Raw genomic sequence first — 22,212 nt, forward strand, 5'->3', positions numbered from 1 at the left:
ACAAACTTCACTCATTCTAAATTAGTGTTGAGTCAAAGGCCAGCAAGTCAAATATCATGGATGTTCCAGCCTTTTCATTTGCACTTGTGGTGTTTTAGTTCCAACGGAGAACAACTTACTTTCAGAGGACCAGTATTCCACTTCAGATTCTGCAGCAAGAGATATAATATATATTTTTTTGAGACATAAAGTTAGAATCATGCATGTAACTGACACAACATTAATGTAAAAACATGGCCATACAACCCCAGGAGGAAAAAAGGTCTAGTATTAATACTAATAGTATTAATATGTGTTAAGATTTTATTACTAGTGTCAATTAGTACTAAACAATGCTGAATTGCTTTTAGTTTCTTTGTAATTTTCTATTGCAGTAATTCCTCCACAGTCAAGATCTTTATAGTAGTGTATGAAAATCAGTTATTTCAACCACAGCATTAAATATGTAATTAATATGCTGAGTATCCTCAGTATATATGAGTATTAATACAAATTAATGTACTTATATCAAATTATCACAAGTAATGCTACTAATAGAGAAATGTTGTTGTAATTGGTATATTTTACTCTTAATTAGAGGACACCCCGTGATGTGCTTGAAATGTACTTTTGTGGTCATAAAATATGTTTTTAAACATAATCTGGGATGCCATTCACACAAAACCGTCACACTCCACACTTGCGTGTTACGTAAGCCACTGAGATTCCTTCTTCAACAAATCCAGACATGGGTCAGAAAAACAAACCAGCTGTAGTCCCATGCAAGAATGAATGAGATCACTTGGTTTGTGCTCATCCACCCACCAGCTCCAGCGCACGTGTGCTGCATTAATGATCGACTATTAAATATACTCCTTCTCCACATTGGTCCAGAGCCCAGTAGTTCCATCTCCATACATGGCGTCGAGGTGAATCCCTCCTGATGCTGGGCTTAATGCCAGACACATTGCTCACCATTATGACGCCATGACTACATTAAGGAGCTGCATTCCTGTAAGATTATCAAGGATTCGTTCGAAGGGACAGTAGAGGTCACGTTTTATAAATGGATGATGGGCCTGTGTGCTTGGTAGTAGCCTAGTGGGTACCAGACTCACCTATAAACCAAATGACAACAAAGTCACAGTTCAAACCCCACTGTGTCCCTGAGCAAGACAGTCTCTAGGGGGACTGTCCCTGTAACTACTGATTATAAGTTGCTTCAGAGAAGGGTATCTGATAAATACCTAAATTTATATGTGTGATGCCCCCCCAAGCTTTTTCGACATGAGGAAAATAAAACAGGACATAATAGGGAGACAACTTTATAAACACACACTAGCAAAAGCGTTTTATTTAAACTAGACAAACAAACACATGGGACTCTACTTGGGTCAGTTGGAACAGATTCTGACATGACATGTTGGCGAGGGCCTCGAGGGGTCTTCCCATTGGCCCTGCCGTATGGAGATAGTTCAGTTTCAAAATTCAAGGAACAAATGTAACAAGTATCACAAATCTATTTTATGACTTACAAATAAATGTAACGCGATTCACAAATGCCTTTCTAGCCTAAAAACAAAGTAAAAAATGTACGTGATGCACAAATGCAGTCAAAACGATTAACCTGCATTTACAAACCACCGTATATATGAGTGACTAACCTTACATTTTCTGTGGATTTTTGAAACCTCCCTGATGGTGCTCGATTTCTTTTTTTAAAAAGTAGCCAATCAAATGTCTGAAAAGTTTATCGCCAACCACATCGACTGATGTTCAAGAGTTTAATTTAATGTTGACAACGTTGCGCTACTCCCGTGCATTGTCGTGGTCTCTTGGAAGAAATTGCAAAAATGCAAAGATAAAAAAAAAAAACAATAAATATAATTAAAATCCTGCCATGCTGTGTTGTGGTAGTGGCTGTGTTTCTGCGGAGTTTAAATGAACGTTTCGCTCATGTCGAGTGGTGTCCGTCGGTCACACAACACAGACAGCCTGGTCTGGACAAATACAAGAACACGAGCAGAAATTCCCTGATCCGGTTAACAGCAAAATCCTCACGACCCAATGAAAAGCATCTGTATCTGTATCGGCAGGGTGACCAGATTAAAATGTGACCTGGCACAAGTTAGCATGGGTCGTGTCCCAGCGGACCATAACCAGCAGGCAGACGTGCAGCGGGAATCGTACACATCTCGCCAAACGCCTCGATTCCTTTTCGGCGAGTCTGTGGCGGAATCTTGTTCATGTTTTTTTTACATTTTTTTTAATTTCCCCCAACATTTAGCCCCAGTCAGGATTATGGTTTAAAAATCAGCGTTAGTAAAAACTGGACACATATGATTGTTTTCTTTTGTTTTATTTGATGATTATCCAACGATTTGTGTCTAACTTGAGAGTTGTGCCTGAATTCAGCTTTCATTTGTTGTCATTGAACGTAGTCTGGAAAATGACCATCCAGGCCCGGTTGTTACGGATCGACTGGTGACCTACGCGTGCTCATGTTTGTGTTTCCGGCAGCTGATTGGTCAAAGTCGGACATGAAGTGCCGGATGATCATTAAACCAACTCTCCTTCTCAACTCACATCAGCAATCTTTCCCGCTCATGTAGATTCCTTCTCTACAATATCAGACGAATCCGCCCTTATCTGTCAACCCAGGCCACCCAACTACTGGTTCAGTCCTTAGTAATCTCACGACTGGACTACTGTAACTCCCTTCTAGCTGGTCTACCTCTATGTACCATCCGACCTCTACAACTAATACAAAATGCAGCAGCACGACTAATCTTCAACCTTCCCAAATTCTCCCACACCACCCCTCTGCTACGTTCCCTCCACTGGCTCCCAGTAGCTGCACGCATCAGGTTCAAAATACTGATGCTGGCCTACAAAGCCAGACATGGAGTAGCACCATCCTACCTCACAGCCCTTATTACACCTCGCACTGCACCTCGTATACTCCGAGCCTCCAGTACTGCTCGCCTGGTCCCTCCATCTCTGAAGGTAAAAGGAAGATGCTCATCTAGACTCTTCTTCGTCTTGGCCCCTCGGTGGTGGAATGAACTTCCCCTCGAGGTCAGAACAGCTCAGTCACTGAGCACCTTCAAACGACAGCTAAAGACCTTCCTCTTTAAAGAATATTTAGATTAAATTGTAATTTTTTTGTTGTCGAACTTTGTGTACAGAATCTACAACAGAGTGAATTAAATAGATGTATTCATAGTTGGGGTCCTAGTGAACCGGAATTGATCTCTTCATCGATGGTAACTTGAAAGCACGTTGTAAGTAGCTCTGGATAAGGGCGTCTGCCAAATGCCATAAATGTAAATGTAAATGTAAATGTAAATTAAATAAAACAAAACAATCGTTTGTGTCCAGTTTTTATTAATGCTGATGCTGGACGCCTGGGGGGGTCATTACAAAGTCCATTTGAGGTCATTTTTCATTTTCATTTTCAGCATGCACTTTCGGCCCCCCCCGTGGGAAATCTGATTGTCCTGGATCAGCTCAGGAGTTACAGACAATGACAGGAATTTCAGCATTGTAAAATGGCAGCAGTGTGACAGTTTTATGGACGCACAGAAGGAAACTGAGTGAAGGAGGGAAAGAGAGCGAGAGAGTTCTCATACCTTCAGGTTTCCTGTGAATCTGCCTAAACATGCTCTTGTACCAATCCTTAGGCTTGTTCACACTCTGCAGAAGAAAAATGAAAATTCTCCACATTTTGCAGAAAGTCCTTATTTTCAGCGTAATTTACCATGAAAAGATGAGCACGAACCAGAACATATAGGACAATTCCTATTCAGCTTTAATGCATTACGCAGGTAAAGGAAAACCTTCTGAACACAGTTAAGGACATAAACCACATATCTAGCACTTACAAGCACTTATGTGTATGTGTAGAAATAGATTGCTGCAAGCTGTTGTGAATGATCTTTCCTTATCGTGTTCTTATGAGGTTTTCATATTCTTTTTTGACAGCAAAGATTGAATTCAATTAGGTGCAAGGCACATAGAGCATTAAATGCATTTCCTCTGATGTAAGCATGACTTAATTATGCCAACAGACAAAGATGCATTTGTGTTACAGACCTACAGTAGAGTGTGGAGAATGGAATGGAATGCAACGGGAGACCGAGTCACAAGATTCAAACACACGAAACTTGAGAAGGATCTGCATGTTCTTTTGAAGGTAATGTCACGTGTGATTGAAAGCAAGTTGCATTCCAAGGTCTATCAGACTGCATTTTTACATTATAATTCATTCACATGCAGGGCCTGGATATAATAAATGTCAAACAATATGGGAAGGGCTTGGACCTAAGCCTAAGTGATGTGACAATATGTACTCCCATCAGTTACTGGTCAAGTGATTTTCAGCCAATTCTCTTGTTGCTCCACCTATTGGATCTTCTCCAAAACTACAGCAAAGTAGGCTACTGCAGCGAGGTAGGAAAAAACGCAATTAAATATAATTGAATTCATCCTTGCCATTAATAAGTTAAAGAATTTAAATAGAAAAAGACCTGATTTTTGTCTGGCTACAGTATGTCCACAAACCTGCAATGGTCTTGTGGTCTGTTCTAGCGGCACCACGGCGGAACTTTGAATACATATCTGATCTGTTGAAGATCACAGATAAATGGCATGCTGCATTCTGACTCACTGATCTAGAAGCAATGGGCATGCCGGTCTCATCCACTGGGCCGATTCCAGAGAACTTTATCAGACGCTCCTCTCTATTCGCTGAGTTCCGGGGCAGGGAGACAGAGCCAAGAGCAAATGCACCATTGGACAGAATCCCTGTCATTCAAAAATAAATAAATGAATGTAAATTAAAGTGTAGGATAATGGTTATTAGAACAAACTGTCTAATTTGAATGTGCTGGTTCTCCCTCATCCCTTTTGATGAAGTTACTATACTTTACCACTAGAGGGGCACAGAGGGTAACCAAGATGCTGTCAATTCAGATGCTGTTCGGACAATATAAACAGCCCTAGTATTTAGCAATATTATTCCAGAGACCTTCTAGTCAAAAATTGTGCTTGTAAGTGAAGTAATCTTTTACACTGATTACCTGACCCATACATTTTGTCAGCCTGCACATACATAATGACTTAACAATGGGTTAAAATGGAGTTTGTTCTGATATATATATAAATGTATATATATTTATCAATTGGTTTAAAATGCAAATTATTCTAAAAGTTAAAACTCACCTTTGGTCTGGGAAGGGCCGTAGTAGGATCCAAAAGGAATCCCACTCCCATTTACTTCAGATACCTGCTGAGAAGACGAGAACTTTTCAACATAAAGTGGTTTATCTGTTTTTACTGTGCATATATTACTAGAGTTACATAAATTAATTACTGTTGGCATTGGTTAAGTTGTAGGACTGACCTGAAAAGTTATAATGAAGATTATATAGACTTTCCATTCTCTGGGACATATTTATCATCTGTTCTTTTTGACTGACTGGCTAGCAGTGATGCAAGGGTACCATCGCAATCAACCCAAACTTTTAAACCAAATGTTTTAATTCAACCTGAGCTAAACTCAAACTGTTAATACTGTTGATTAAGACAGAACGAGGTGAGAGCTGATATTTGACCTGCTCTTTTGCTTGCCTTTACCATATATTCACATACTTCAATCCATCTGACAAGCTCAAAATAATTAAAAATGATTCATGACTGCTTGCCTTTTCCATTGTGGTGGGCATTTTTGCTGTCCGGAATGGGCTGAGTGGTGGTGTGGGCAACCCAGGTGAGATCACCACAACATCATGGGTCAGGTCTGGACCTGTAAATATCTGGTGCTCCTGACTGGCTCCTGGAGGCCTTTCATCTGAGAAGACAATCTTGGAGCCATTCAAATGGCTTCTCACCTCCACCTGTCGCTAAAAGGGCAGAGAGAGAGATCATCAGCATCCTTTTTGTATTCTTATTGCTCTCTCTTTCTTATTTTTATTGTAATAAACTTGCTAGACTTCTTAAGCATGTCCTCTTGGAATTTATTAAAAGCTGTGAAGCTTTCTGCCTTCCTGTCGTCTCCGCAGCAGGGTCAGAAGAAAAGACTCCATCATGTAGTGTGGTGGTCAGGGGAAGGAGGGGAGCCATGAGGGTTATTATGACTATTTAGAGCTATTCTGCTCTAAAGGGCTTTGCCTAGGGCCAAGGGGGTTCTAACGGGGTCACTTCTGTCAGCCCTTAGAGTTCTGATGGTGCTTCTCTCTGTTGCTTCCCTCCACAGATCTAGTGTCACCATGGAAACCCCTCCTCCGTCCGTCCGCACCTCCCCTTTGGCGGCCCCGCGACCTGCCTCCTGTGTGTTTGTCCGTGAGGGCCGCTTGAGCTACGGGGGTCATGGGAAGCTCCCTGCGTTCTCACAGAGTGTGAAACTGTATCTTGATAAATCAAGGAGATGCCATTGTTGAATCCCGGGACCAGGGCATTTGCATGGAAATACAAGCCCCTCCATAAACAGCCCGATCTCGTTCATTCAGGTTGGGCACATAGTGGTCTGTCTGCCCTGTTGCTGTGTTGTTCACCCCTTTCAGTTCAGAGGCATCATTCTAGGTGCATGTTCAATTTCCCCTGTACCCGATTCAAGGTCTTACCAGTGAAATACTAAGACAAGAGCACTTTTTAAGAGAAAGTGGTCATTTCTACGGAGAGGATAAACTGGTTCTTTTCCCAAAGCAGGAATTTGTTTAAACCAGGAGTAGAAGCCAGGAATCCACAGGAATTCACAGGAGATACAATGATCAATTCCAACTAAATGCAAACATGTATGCATGTCCACTGCATGTGGATGTTTTACCTGGGACATCTGTAGGGGAGGGCCTGGTCAGTGATTCTGTCTGTGCAGATCTTCTGTACAAACACCTTGAAAAAAATACAGAAAAGAAACACAGCATTTTAGCATTATCTGTCAAAACTCAGATTTTAGATTCCTGTTTATCTTTTAGACAGTTTAATAAATGATTATGACTACAAAGGGCAAAATGAACCATCTCCTTGAGACTTGCTATTCTGTATATATTCTCCCACGTCGTTAAGTATAGTGTTGTAAGTTCAAGTCCACTACATGGTGACCATGTTTTATCTTGGACTGTCATTTCATCTACACTGGAGAGTCTGATCAGTGATTCTCTCTTTCTTACTGTTGACCTGCTTTGAAAAGGAGTGAAGGGAGTCTTCAGACTGTATTTGATCATTTTGTACTATGACCCATCTGAAGGTGGAAAAGTTTAAGAACACCTTTGGATCCACACCATCTCCTATTTAAAACAGAAAGCCAAACAGTAACTGCACTACACCACTTTTTGGGGGCTCTTAATAATGATTCCAGAACTTTGCAGATGGGTACAATAAAAAAAGTAAAGGGGGAGATAGGGGTAAACTACAACATACGAACAAAACAAGATCGATCTGGTGACACCTAATGGGAGTCACCTAGCATTAGCTAATTGAAGTCATTCACCTAAAGCTATTTCTGAGTCTGTGCTTTTGTTTGTCTGCATTCTTCTCCCCTTAAAATGATTGGATTAACCGTCCCACATGCTAGGCATCACTCTTGCCAATGTCATATGAGCTCACTGATGATCACGCTGTCTTCAAGCCAGCGCAACTGAGACTTGAAGTGTTGTCGTGACAATAAGTAAACCAGCGTCTGGCCACATATTCACAGGCCACAAAGTCATGTATTCTTTTCCCGAATGCTTCTCTTTCACTCGCACTAAATTCTCTTTGGAGAGAAAAGGTCAAGCACACATATCCTGTCACCTGTATCCCAATTTGCATGCCAGTTCTTTCAGGCACAAGTTAAAGAAAAGAAGAACAGCCCTCGGTTGTATTTCAAAACTGTTCAAAAATGTGTGTCATCTTTTTTCCCCCTGTTACCATGGCATGGGTCATCCCAAAACACAGAGCGTGAGTCACAGGCTTCCAAGGATTGTTCCATAAGACACAGAAGGCTCATGGGACACAGAGGGAACAGAGTGACACAGAGCAAAATCAGCTAGTCTGATGCGAATTTGAAAAAAAAAAAGGGAGGGAAATGAGGGTTTCAGATATCCAGCACCTTGGCAAAGAAGATTAGGAAAGCTGATTCTAGATCAAAGAACTGGGAGATTGGACCTCTCTCCTACAGTGTCTGAAAAGGGACTTGTAATAGCTGTGCCGTTGGCATGGGAACAGAACCTGTGCACGCCCCCTCCTCCTCCTCTCTCTCCGTCTGTTTTTTTTTTTTTTCTCAGAATGATTGTAACTTTCCACTTGAGGTCAACCTTCTCCAGCGTGGGGCCAGGCCAGCCTGTTGAAGTCCCAATTGTGTGGAGATGAGTTTTCCATGTGTAGCAATGTATTTGTCCTTACTGGCACTCTTAAACAAAACCATGGAATTATTGTTCCCATATTGTTCCCGTCTTGAATGACTTGATGACTTTTTACACAAGAAACTGTAGTTAATTTTATTACCAAAATGCTATGTTGAATCGAACACATAGTTTATGTTTTTTTTTTTTTTTTTTAAAAACATGTCTTAAAAACAAGTCTAGTGCATAGTTGTGTTTTGGACCCAGTGCTGAGGTTTATGGAGCCTATTGATTATTTTTTATCACTCCCACTGTATGAATATGAATTAGTTTTAAACTTTTTTGCCCTTCCACCCCTTCATTACAGGCATTCCCGCAAAAATGCATTTCGTGGCAGTACCCTGCCAGTGCAATATTAACAATGTCTCCAGCTGTTGTGGAATTATGGAAATGGCTGAGGTCCCAGCTGACGTAAAACGTTTATTAATTCACATATTCTCCTTAGTCTGTCCAAGATGAATGTGTAGTTGAATAGCCAAATGGAGCAATTCAAACAAACTTCTTATTCTCACACAATCCATTCTGTTTGGATTCAATCATGTGAGAATAAAGGAGACAGTGTCCTAAGCCCCTCTGCTCATATAAATATTAAAATATGTGGTTTGTGCAGAATGAAACGGATCATGTTGAGTTAGTTCATCTGCATGTGTTTTACAAATGTACTTGGGGAAATGCTGAATGCTTAATTCATGTTACTCTTCCCACACAGAGCACTTGCCCCCAGCCTTGCTGCGCACAAGTTCACAAAAGAAAAAGCGTCTGAGTGAAAACAAAGCTCTAAATCACGAGAGCACCTTAAACAGATCAGGCCTTAAAAAGCACGAGAGGCAACTTCTCCTGCTACACAAATGTACGCGTCTCCAGAAGCTTTCGCTACCTAAATGAGTGTGGAGAGAGAGTGAAAAAGAGCGCGAGAGAAACTCCAGCTCTCAAATCTTTCTTCGAACCCACAGAGCTCGTGCCAAAACCAGGGAGCATGGAGCTTTAGAGCCATCCTAATAAGGTCAAATCAGCCCCAAATATCTGGGGGAGAGCAAAAAAAAATTAATCACAAGAAGAAACACATGCACATACTTGCATACAAGGAATTATGTTTATTTTGAACACCCCACGCATTCTTATCAGCTTACTTGCACTACAGTGCACTTCCTATCCCCAATTGGGACGCCTATTTCTCCAGATAGCAACTTTGGCTGCATCCTGCTGTATTACTTCCCAGTGATGGAGCCAAGGAGCTTGAACCGACATAGATCTGTTAATGGAGGGATATCTCGTCTCTGCAAAAACTTGGCTGGCATTCTGAAAGGCTCTCTTCTAGCCTTGAGACCCCAGTCCTCGCTCTATTTACCTGGACAGTGGGGTTTGTCAGTGACTCAGACACTGAAATAAGCTCATCCTATAGACAATTAGTCCGCTTTGTAAACTTGACTTGACTGCAACACGCTGTGATGAATATTTCCAGATCATCTTATCTGTCCCACACATCCTGTGAGCAAGCAAACCCTCCTCTAATGCAGATTTTTAATCATATTAAATAGAGACAGATGCCCGATGGAAAGGACCATGTCCGGTTCTCCGTTAGGGAACAGCAAGACAATGAGGCTCCTTAATTGATGATCTGAGCCTGAAAGTGAATTTCAGAGCACTGATCACTTCCACATGGCCTCATCCAGCTCTGCCTTGCCTTGATCTTTTTTCTCACTAAGCCTCAAGTGTCAAAGGCTAAATTGGATTGATGATCAAACCCTAGTTTATTCATGAGACTTTGGCATTACAGAAACTTTTTTGCTAATGTGGAGGCAAGTGCTCATGAACTCCCATGTTGCAGTGGATGTATGTTGCTATGATTAACATCTTGAGAATTTAGGCGCAAAGCAGAAATCATTCCAAAAGAGCTTCAATAAACCCCAAGAGAAATTTCAATAGGATTGCATTATCAGCGATATCAGAGGACAAAATGGATTAGCTGGATATGAACAAACCATGTGGAGTAGAGAATGACATTCTCAGAGGCAAACATCACACAGTCCCTGAGAGTCCATTCATTTTGAGGCATATACGAATTCAGTGCTTGTTGAGCCTACAGCAAACACAGACCAACCACACCCCAGCTATTCTATAGAACCCCCCAAAATGCTCTCTTTATTCAAATAAAGAAGGATCCTCATGCAATGACATGTCTGTAGCATTCAGAAGTGGACGGTTTTTCATGAAACAATGAAAGTTCTCCAGATGTTTTCTAAAGTAGAACGAACTAGAGGAACTTTTGCGTTAACTATGCAAAGGGCTTTCATGAATGAGATCACCATCGGTGGTGGTAGGGGGGGTTCTAAATATTTATCCCCTTTTAATGTCTTCTCATCTATCACTTTACACTAAAACAAATCCTTTGCTATAACTCAAGCCACCCCAGACAATTTACTACGTTACAACTAATCACAGTTTACCCTCTTGGCACACTAACGGCTGGTGGGCATTCCACCTCTTTTCGGAGGAACCCCTGGGTGTCCTTTAAAGGATGTCTAGGGTGAGGAATTTTCATTATTTACAGAATGATTGCGATTTTGAATTCCATCACAGTGAGTGGGCTTTCCCTCTACTCCCTAAGTCTGTACAGTAGACAGTTTAATCATTTATAGCTACACTGTTATAAGTTTTCCCTCCACCCACTGACCACTACTCATAGCATGTTACTCTGTTGCTAGGCAAAGCCAGAAGGCTGCATGGCCTTTTCGTCCCTGACCCTAAAACCGTTAACAACAAGAACAACAACTTTACTGCCAAGATGCCATCAACAAGAGCTAAGGGATGGGCAGATTGTGAGCTAATGGCCACTGACATTGTTCTTGTGTCACATGACGTTAACAATAGAAGCCAGTTTGACCTCAGACAGCTCGCTTTAGTTAACCTCTCACAGTTCTCGAGACGTGGATAAAGAAAGGACGGGTTAATGATTGAAATCACCGCTGCATGATCTGACACTCCGACACTGGCCTGCAGAGAGTTAATTCAAAGGCTGGCTTTTGCTTGTTTGCAGCTGATGGCTCATTAATTGAAAACCGCTGGACTCTTCCAAATAGATACGATCGTCTGTAAACACAAATTTCAACGCCGCTCCCTAAAAAGGAAGCGAAACGTGTTTGTGAGGCGAAGCGGAGCTCATTTCCTGAACTACGAAAAAGAATGCAGATATGCTTATGTAGTAGTGCATTTTCTGGACCTGTATTTACTGTATGATAATAAATGTCCATTAGTGGTGTGGCTTTAGAGAATATTCACTATTAAGTATCAAGGAGGGATGCTTGCTGGTTAGTTGGTGGCTACGTTTAGCACAGTTAAAAAACACCCTTTTGAACAATGAACTGCAAATAAATCTTGGCATCATTTATGCAAATGTTTAAAAGTATATTTAAATGTATCTTTTGCAATCTGGTTTGCCTAATAACTGTCCACAGGGATTGTTTCTTCCAGGCAATTGAACACACTGAGAAAGAAACAATGCAAAAAACAGATTCTTAAGGGAGGTAACAGCATAATTATTATCAATGCAGCCATAGCCCGACCTACCTTGGAGGTTAATACCACATTTTCCATGCCTTTCATTCCAGACTACAAACTGGCACGCGCTTAAAAACACAAGCGGAGACCATACATGGGCCTGGAGTCAGGCCTGCTAGCGATATCCTGTTATTAAAGGGATATGTACGCATTTATCACCGTCTTGAAACGTTCACCTCCTTGTATGGTCCCTCTGCTGCTGACAGGGGATTCACAGAGTAATCGAATACAGACACATCTTAAATAGTCTTACACCAGATCCTTATATATCTGTAATAAAGTTGCAATCCATCACTGTTGGATGCTTTCGCCATTCATCCAGACATTGCTGTCAGATCTCAGCATGCTGACAGGCATACTGTAGAATAACATCTGTGAACCTGAAACCATGGCTGAATGTGACAAAATCTGCCTCGCTCTGAAGACTGGCCGAGGGAGAGAGTATAAATGTTTACCTTCATTTCAGCAGGAACACACCTACCCATAGTTTGTATATGCAAAACCTAAGAGGCTCAGGACGTCTTTGTGTGTGCCTCTATGTGTTTGTGTGTGTGGGAGTGCAGGACAGGTAGCACTCTCAGACGGATCAGCTGCAGCTCTCGGAATCTGTCTGAGGATCTGACAAGAGTTCAAGCCTGCCAGCCTTTGGTCAGACACAAAATGAGCAATGAACCTGACACCCATGCCCACTTGCATTTCCCTCAACCACTTGGCTGGGACTGAGGTACTACCCCTCGAAACACAAGAAACATTTACAGAGTTGTCCCGACATTGGGTGAAACTATGAAAACACTAATGTTTAAGGCTGTATAAAATAATCAATTTTTGGAGAATATGCATCCACTATTTCTGAGTCGGGTCAGTGAGATTGCTGTTATATGATTGATGAAGACAATTCTAAGAACATATGTAAACATAATCCATAAAATAAGTATGATAAGCTCCCTAATTGAATTCCTTGACCCATATGCCTTTTAGAAATGCAGTCCTACCATAAAAACTAGACAAAGGGTGGTCAAAAAGCTAGCTACACATGGACTGGAGTGGCAGCATACTGGTGGTGGCTTGGAAGGGTCACGCTATTCAATTACAAATGCCACAATAAAGCTTGAAAACTTTTCCTTGGGACCCATCATCCTTCAGGTCTTAGATTCAGATTTGATCTGATGGTACTTATGAAGACTTTTAGGGGTGTCTGAGAACCCATGGAAGACTTAATCCCTGCTGTAGACATTTACTAGTCCCTTGGTTCTCAAACTGAGGTGTACTAAGGGTACGAGTCTCTTAGATCATTTAAATTCACAGCTGCTGTGGATTCAAATGCTGTGTTTTATTGTTCTTAATATCTTCAGCACAGTGCAGTGCTACACTGAAGAATTGACTAGATGACAGTCAATAATATATTATTGTCACATTAAATAGCCTTTGTGTAAACTAGTTTAATAGGCCTATGCTCTCAAATATTTTTAGAGAGGCATTGTACTAAACAAATACTAGAAATACTAGACAGTAGACAAACACTGTAAACCGGTGTTGTGTGGCTGTTTAATCCCTTCTTGGCAGTTAAATAACACGAAACAAATAAAACGACTAAACAAGTAGGCATGAATGCAAGAGCCATGGAAACATTAATAGTCCCCAGGTGCTCAGCCAGGTGCACCTAAATAACATGATGCTAGTGACCTCAGCATTCGCAGAAAACAGCAGGAACTCTCCAATCAAACTGTGCGTACGTAAGACCCCGCTAAGCCTGTAGCCAACAGGTTCAAGTGCTTACTGCTTCATGAATGGTCATTCACCCATCCATCTAACCACACAAACAACCTTTAACAGTCAAACGGACACACCCAGACACGCCTGTGTATTCCCACAGGCTGATCCCTCAGGTAAAAAACGAAGCCTTCGAATTCGACAGCCTCTGCAGACCAGCTCTGCAGGCCCTTTAAGGAATAATGCGGTTAGTGCAGGACAGCAGGGTAGGCAGTGGGACTCTTGTTTGACAAACCACAGGCAGAATATCTTTGGTCTGGTTTTCAGTGGCTCTGTGAGACCCTGCAGAACTGCGCAGAGTGTTCCTGTTGCAGAGAGTAATGTGTTCCATCAAAACAGTCAGAATATATTAAAAGAAGTTACACAAACAGGATCTAAAAGATTGACGTCTGAGACCACATTGACACAAACCTAAAAAATTTTACTGAATAAAACAATTTGGTATCAAACTCTACAATTTGATACAAAATCAAATTTGAAGCTGTGACCGTGTTAAGGTCAGATTGCAGTATTCAGTAACATCACAAAAATCTCAAATCATGCCGGTGTATAGTCATTGCAATTTTTAAATCCATTAAATAACTTCCTTTTCCATGAAATAACAATATAATACATTAAAATTAAATCTCACTGAATACACACAGAGACAATATATGAATAAATACATAAATACAAAAACACACACACACACACACACACTATAAATGATCTGCACAATCTGTTAGTGAAGTGCATGTAAATCCTGTCAGCGTGATGTGCTTATCTCTCCAGCGCTCTCTCTCTCTCATTCTGTCCCTCTCTCACTCCTTCCTTCAATCTGAAGCTCTACTCTCACGCTCACAACTTGCTCCGCCCGCGCAGGACTTCCCAATTGACGTCTGTTACCGTGGCAACCCCCAGGTCCTGTTGTAAAGCAATGCTCTGTCTTGGCCGCCCTCTCTGAGCCTCCCTGAATGGTCTCGGCTCTTTTTTTGTTGTGTGTGATAAGGTGAGCCTTGGCAGGTCTGAATTCAGGACAGGGCTGTTTACACCCTCCGACTCCCACCTGCATCAGTCTGCACTGAGTTTTGTTCCTTCTCTTGACACTGCACTCCTTCATAAAGCATCCCTATAAGATTACCAATTAACTGGATGTAATCAAGTAATAACTGCAAGAGCATTAGTTACCAGAGTGTATTATTTCCTCATAAAAAGCGTTAAAGAGGATTGATTTGTTTTATACTATGAGTAATAGATTATTAATTATCCTAATAATTAACTGTAGAGTAATTGCCTATAAAGGTTTGTTTTTACAATGGAAAGGCGTACTCTCAAAACTTCATTTCCGTCAACATGTTTTTCATGCATTCGTTTATTCCTTTTAGATTTTATGAGATTTTTTTGGCTGAGATGCCAGATGCCACAAGCATCCCTCCCTCCCTCTGGTATTTTGACCACCCCACATCCCATTCCCCCAAAGACAACCTCCCTGTAATCCTGCTGGTAAGGATCCTCGAATGACCCTGCAGCGTGCTGAGGAAATTTGCAACGGTGTTAAAAGAAATGAGAGTGAGAAGGCAGTGGCCTGTGCAAAGTCCTCAGTGTCCATTTTCACACCTCACAGCCCAAACCAAACAGAGCTTAACAGCCCAGGAGCCAGCAGGCCCTTCCATCTGTCAGTGGCGAGGCTCAGACAAGATCATCAGATGATATCACATGTCATGTTCGGAGACTATCGTGTTACGGTAGAGAGAAAAAGCTGTCACCGTATTATTACAGTCCTATGACTTCTTCCTTAAAGCAAACGATTGGATATGGATTAGATGCTAATTCTTTATTTAAGTGTCCTTATTGCTCATCTCTACAAAACCGATAGCAATATACCAGTTCCTCTAACAATTAATTGAGATAGAGATAAAATATAGTAAAAGACAGGGACACAATGGTAGTAAGTGGGATTTGAACCTGGGTCTTCTGGTTCACAGGCGAATGTGTTACTCACTAGGCTACTACCACCCTACTTACAATCAGTAGTTAGAGGGACAGCGTGGAGACACTCAGTGTTAAGTGTCTTGCTCAGGGACACAATGGTAGTAAGTGGGATTTGAACCTGTGACTTTGTGGTCTTCTGGTTCTAGTGTGCTTGTGCTCGGCATGCTTTTAATTAGCATCATTGCGCCATGAGTTACATTGGAGACTTTTCATCTATAATGAGTCAATGAGTCCTAAAATTATAATAGGACATGAAGTGAAATTGATTGTGATACACAGCACAACACACGGTGACACAACGAAAGGTGTCCTCTGCTTTTAACCCCTCACCCTCAGTGAGCAGTGGGCAGCCATGACAGGGGCCCGGGGAGCAGTGTGTGGGCACAGTGGCACCTCAGCTCAGTGGCACCTCAGTGGATCGGGATTCGAACCGGCAGCCTTCTGATTACCGGGCTGCTTCCTTAACCGCTAGGCCACTACTGCCCCTAAATCCACCTAATTCATCCACCACTGGCTCCAAATAATTTTGTTTTGTGTAATTATATATAACAGAACAATCTCAGCAGATATGACGCGAACGTGAACTGAAATGTTGTTTTGTATTTACAATAACTGTACAATCTGTTGTGGTGCATAAAATGAGCTACTTCAAAATTGTTCAGGAATGTTGAAGAATGTTCTCAGATGGACAAACCTGTCACTAATGCAGTTTTTCCTGGAACCGGGTTTTCCTGCTTACCCAAAGAATTTTGCAATTAAAAAAAAAACATTTTGCTGTCGAGCTTCTGTTACACAGTGCCTAAAGATCAAGTTCTGGAAGTTTCTCTCACGCAGGTGGAAGCAAGAAAGTAAAACAAGCTCTCAGACGTCTAGAGGAGGCGCTTATTGCTTTTGTGTGGATCAAAATCAGCCTGATGTGTACATCTAAGAGTGTGTGGAACCACTGCATGTGTGTGTGTGTTAATGTGTACCCTACATGGCCATTTTATTAGGTGCCTGTGACCAGAGAAAGCATTTTCACTGACTGAAAAAAATGTAATCTTAAAAATCAAAAAGTAAACTTAAAGTAAAATTGCCTCTGTTGTGCTAATAAAGTGGCCAGAGGGTGCAAACCTTTTTTATTTGCATTTGTGGTTTGTCCCCATTACGTATGTGCTAGCGGACACTCCATGCCTGCCGGCTGACCAGCAGCTCGTTGGGAGAGCTGCTTATTATGAATAATTCAGTGGTTTGGCAGAAGACTGCGTATCTTGGGTTAAACGGTGTAGTCTTACAGCGTGCGCTTCTGAGGGGCCGACGATGGCAGGACTGTTTTTGCCAGCCTGCTGAGGTTACTGGGCAATTTCCTAGGGGTCTGGCACTGACCAGCATTGCCTAATCACCATTAACAGTCTGTGTAATGCTGAAGTACGTGTTGTGTGTGAGTGAGTCTGTCTGTGAGCGTGCAGGGTGTGTGTGGGAGGTGGTTTTTTTTGTGTGTATATGAGAAAGACACACAGTGGTTATATGGTTATATGGGACAAGAACTAAATTAATGGCAACATAATGACATATGAATGACAATGACAGACTGAGATGACTGACAGACAAACAAACACTAAAGAATTCGAAAATTAAAGACTTATTTTATACAGGGAACACAAACACTCACAGAAAGCCATATTGAGTGGCAAAACAATCCTGGCATAAAAAAAATCGACATGGAAGGAGATATATAGACAGAGAGGGAGAGAGAGGCAGATAGTCAGACACTAATATAGAAGAAGAGGCCGAGTGAGGGTAAGAGAGACAGACACTGACTGAGAAAGTAGTTTTGTTTCTGTTGGAACTCGTCCCCCTTCCTGCTGGGATCGTTTCATCTGAGCTGTCGGTCTGTATCACACTGAACTGGGAAACCTTCCTTTTCTGAGTCTCTCACTTTCTCGTCTTTTGTGTCGTGAACCAGCCAGACTGGTCATGGTACATACTCATATTTTATGAAAAAAAAAAGTATCAAAGATATTGTTATATCTTTGACAATATATCTGTTGTAATAAATGTAAAGCACTGGTGATAAATTAGGCATGTTTAAAGCCTGTGTTAACTAATCCAACCTTACTCCTAAACCAAAAGTAATTTGCTTGGCTGTATTCATTTTGTAAATTAAATCCTCTCTGTATGTAGAGCAGACAGATTTATTGTATCATAATTAGTTTTTTTCTTTTTTTGTAAATGCATTGCAAATGCAATACATGCCCATAGGCCAATTTGAGCATTCCTGCTTTCTGACCCTTGCATAAACTGGTGTGGTGGTACGGTTACAATAACCAATTCACATTGGGCTGGAGATCTCACTGCTTGTCACTTTTCTGTAGCCGACTTCAGCACTTTCCAAATATACCTACATAATAATCCATAAAATTCCAAAATTTTCACTCATTTGAATAAGTTCAAATAATTAAATGCTCACAGATACAAAACTACATATCATGATGATATGTAGAAGTGATTGTGAAACACTGCAGCACAGCACATGGTGACAAAATGAAATGTGTCCTCTGCTTTTAACCATCACCCTTGGTGAGCAGTGGGCATCCATGACAGGCGCCCGGGGAGCAGTGTGTGGGGACAGTGCTTTGCTCAGTGGCACCTTAGCGGCTTGGGATTCGAACCGGCAACCTTCTGATTACGGGGCCGCTTCCTTAACCACTAGACCACCACTGCCCCTGATCAAAAGTGCATCTGCCCCACACTCACATCACTGTTCATATACGCTGTTGTTGCGTTGCTAGTGTTATCGAAATGCACTTTTTTAGCGCTGAAGCCAAGTCCATGTGACCGGATCCAGCACCTCGGCGAGTAAAAAAAAACTCCTGTCAAGAACAATAACAGTCCCAGCACGTGGCTGTCGCTGCGCAGAGGAATGCAGCAGAGCGACCTGGCGACAGACTCCCCAACCAGCGGTATACAGGGAAAGGGCATTTTTAAAAAAAGCAGCGCTTGTTTAAACACTCAGTGTTAATACATTCAAATGAAGTCGATCAAATGAGGCATCATGACAGTATGGTGCGATATTGAGGGTATTATACACTCTTTTTCTGCCAAATGGCTTTTCTGCAGTGAGCACGCAGTGTGACCCGAGAACGGCCACGCTCACGCCCTGCAAATGTGGCAGGGAACACCGACCAAATACCGGTTGACGTTAAAAATTGGAAAAAAAAAAAGAAGAAGGGAAGAGATACTTACAGTGAGGAGAAGCTGCAGTGGTCTGGAGCGAGGGAGAAGAAACAACTGCTCCTTCTGGATACCCAGCCAGAGTGACTCAGCCTGAGTGTGTGTGTGTGTGTGTGTGTGTGTGTGTGTGTGTGTGTGTTAATGCATTTGCCTACACTCGTAGTGAAACACCCACATCCCCTTCACTCTCCAGCTCTCTGAGTCTCGGTAATAGTTTCCATCCCATGTGCAGATGGAAGTAATAGAGACTCCCGGGCGCAGGCGACGCCCTCTTGTGTTCCGCCTTTTTCGGTGTGTGAACCTGTCCGATACGGGGCTAGAATCGGGCTTTTCACAGCTCAAGGGATGCCGTTGTTTCTAAAAGGGGATAAAGAGGCGTACCGTTCTTTACACAGTGGGTGGGAAAACAAAGAGCGGAGGAGCTTCATTCCTCTGTGGCAGTTTAGGAGAGATTACATCTGAGGGCCTTTTCGCGTCACATGCATCAAACATTTCTCCCTGTCTTGGATTTTGCTTGTTAAAACTCATGGGAGGACTGGGAGTTTTGGGGATCTTGATTTTGCAACATCCTTAACGATTGTGCAACATTTCTGCTGCCCAAATTTATGAGAATGACTTCATACACTGTAAGGAAAGTTATTCAGTTTTTCAACGTTTTGCAAGACTTTCAGGGATTTTTCACCGTTTAGGGTAGGATATGCTAGCCATTTTACTAGTAATTAATATAAAATATGGTAATCTGGTGGGAAATTGTACTGTAGACTAGTGGATAGCATTGCCTTGGTTTTGAAGTGATGGACTGTGAGAGGCTCATCATCAAAACTAGACATCGTTTTGACTTTATTACGTTATTGTTCATTCACTAAAGATGTGTAATGTGTACTGTGTCTTGTCTGTGTATTTATGTATTTTATGTATACATAGCATGCTGACAAATGAGCAGCAGTCTTGTCGGCCCTCAGACCTGCCTGACAGGAAGTAGAAGTAGACGTATGAAAATTGCATTTGCAGTAAGCAACTAAGTGCCACTCATATGTTTTTTATTTCTCACAGTGACAATAATGTTATTTATTTATTAGACTGCCACTGAGGTCACCTTGAGCAAAGTCTCACACTGGGCGCCTTTTATGGCTGCCCACTGGTTACAAGCTGATGGGTTAAATTCAGAGGACACATTTCATTGTATACACACTAAATTGCTGTAAAGAATCACACTAAAGAACATCTCATTTCATTTTTTGGCGATGTACTGCCCCCTATTGGAAGGACTATTAATTTTCCAGGTTGCCAAATGCTACACATTTCACCTTTAACTGTTTTAACTCTTTAGATGGTTATAAAGACAGATTTCTGGAAACGTTTTCTTTGTTTATACAGAATTGTGCAGTGGATGTCTTCCGGTGTTTAAACTAAGCAGTCACTGGCAAAAACACTTGCAAATATACCAAAGCAACACACAGTTGGCAGCAGCTTTGAGAAGATGTGCACACACAATAAACTGTAGAAAGAGTTTCAGATTCTTCTCAGTTAGTTGTGGTAGTTATGGTATGGTTAGTTATGTTTAATGAAGATGCCAAGTAATTGCTTTTGTATACTTATAGCACATTACTGTTTAAAACATAACTGCATGTAACTACTGGATAATGTACCATTATTATGAAGGCTTTTATGGGCAGTTACTACTGTATTACGTAACCACACACACACACACACACACACACACACAGAGCCCGCCTACTCGCAGCTGGAGGACATCATTGTTCAGACGGAGTCAGTGTTTCCGTGCAGGGCTCCAGAACAACCTGGCTTTGGAAAAGTGAAAGTCCCTCTCCCGCCGGAGTGCGAAAGCGAGACCCAGGAGAGTGGCAGGAAGAGGCAGGGAGTAGTCAGGAACAGAATGGCATCGGGTGGGGGCAACAAAGCCAACATTTTACATAACTCCCTTTTGTGAATGCTCCTGCAAATAAGGAGCGAGAGCAGAAGAATAGGAAAGAACCTATAAATCCCAATCCAAAATTTTCCAAATATAAAGTCTGCCTTTTGCTATAAAAATAAGGCCTTTCTGATGGAAAACTCTGAACTTAATAAGAACAACTAGGTTAATTTGGATATGCTGAAATTTGGAAATATTTTGCTTTTTTGCTCAGTTACAATTATTCTTGTACAGTGAGCTTCATTTTTTGCCTCATAATGAATATTATTTTATATTCCAGATCCTTAGTGAATTTCTAGCCCAATACCATTCTGTAGAATTTCCAAGATCTGAATGAAAGCAGAATGGAAAAAGTGAAGGTTAGAGGACGTGCCTCTGAGAGTGTGTACTGTGCATGCCTCTTGGCACGGCCTGTTCAGATAAAAGTTCCAGATATGACAACAACGTCTGCAGGTACATTGCACCTTGTCATCGGACGTTACACGCAAGGGTTTGCATGTGTGGCTGCAGGTTACCGCACCTTTATGATCTGTGAAGGGTTTCTATTAATTCCCCATTAAGATGATAATATAATATAACATATTATATTATATTATTGGATAGATTTTCATTGAATTCATTGCAATTACTCCCAGAATATCCACATTCAAAGCTCAATTCAGAGTCTGCATACTGTAAGTTATTGTAATGTTGTTCCATCAACATCAAGCCATTTTGCACAACAAAGATCCAGTTGCTTTGATGACATGAAGTAAGTAATAGGAATCTAAAAATAAGTAATTAATAGGAATCTAACTACATTCCATTCAGCACCAAGTTGATTATAGCCATTACTTACAGCAAGTGCATAGTCCGCCCAGCCGGTGTACCACTATCACCCTCAGCTACACATCTCACTCGCGGTGCTTAACTCACTTGAGGTCTCTCTTTCTCTCTCAGTCGCTCTTTCTTTCGCGCTGGTTGGTGATGCTGAGCTCCCAGTGCCACGGAGAAGTGCAGAATTCCCCTGTACTCTGCCCCCTTCCAGGGCACCCGGCCCTGCCATCCAAAATAAATATTTAACAGCCAAGCTGCGCTATCAACAACCAAAGGTCACATCTCTCTCTCTCTCTCTCTCTCTCTCTCTTTTCACTATTTTTTTCTTGCTCAGGCTGGCCTGTTCCTTTTCTGCTCTGTGGTGCATTGAATGTATTGCCTTGCATGTGATGGGGTTGTAAGCTTGTTCTAAACAGACCGGCATCTCTAAACATCTGTTGGTGAACAGAGACTCTTCACCCCTCCCCCAAAACCCAGAGTGTGAGAGCTGCTGTGATTCTGAGGGTTTGGTGGGATTGGGATCTGTGATAGAGCAACCATAAAGCGTGGCCACATGGCTTTACAATGACTGGGGGTCAAATGAAGAGCGAC

The 22,212-nt window shown here is 41.8% G+C and overlaps 1 protein-coding gene and 1 long non-coding RNA gene across 8 annotated transcripts in view; one reads left to right on the top strand and one right to left on the bottom strand.

Annotated features, from left to right (window-relative positions):
• The window catches only part of sorbs3 (sorbin and SH3 domain containing 3), a 35,026-nt gene extending 13,237 nt beyond the window's left edge, over positions 1-21,789 (bottom strand). For 2 of the 7 annotated variants that reach the window (XM_028995909.1, XM_028995908.1), the window contains exons 1-8: positions 21,644-21,774; positions 18,885-19,840; positions 6,806-6,870; positions 5,685-5,882; positions 5,203-5,269; positions 4,649-4,785; positions 3,612-3,675; positions 120-149 (exon numbers count right to left, since the gene is read on the bottom strand). In XM_028995909.1, the coding sequence (XP_028851742.1) occupies positions 120-149; positions 3,612-3,675; positions 4,649-4,785; positions 5,203-5,269; positions 5,685-5,882; positions 6,806-6,814 (505 nt within the window). In that variant the 5' untranslated portion in view covers positions 6,815-6,870; positions 18,885-19,840; positions 21,644-21,774. Of the gene's footprint in view, positions 1-119; positions 150-3,611; positions 3,676-4,648; positions 4,786-5,202; positions 5,270-5,684; positions 5,883-6,805; positions 6,871-18,884; positions 19,841-21,643 lie in introns of all 7 variants that reach the window. The other 5 variants (XM_028995903.1, XM_028995907.1, XM_028995904.1 and 2 more) reach the window with 5 other exon arrangements.
• Positions 3,665-6,465, top strand: LOC114799348 (uncharacterized). Its single transcript, XR_003751218.1, has 3 exons — positions 3,665-3,806; positions 4,073-4,174; positions 6,236-6,465. It is a non-coding gene; the product is annotated as an uncharacterized LOC114799348 (long non-coding RNA).
• Positions 21,790-22,212: the final 423 nt, after the last annotated feature.

Source organism: Denticeps clupeoides, chromosome 11 (assembly GCF_900700375.1).
Source record: "Denticeps clupeoides chromosome 11, fDenClu1.1, whole genome shotgun sequence".
Classification (NCBI taxonomy): Eukaryota; Metazoa; Chordata; class Actinopteri; order Clupeiformes; family Denticipitidae; genus Denticeps; species Denticeps clupeoides.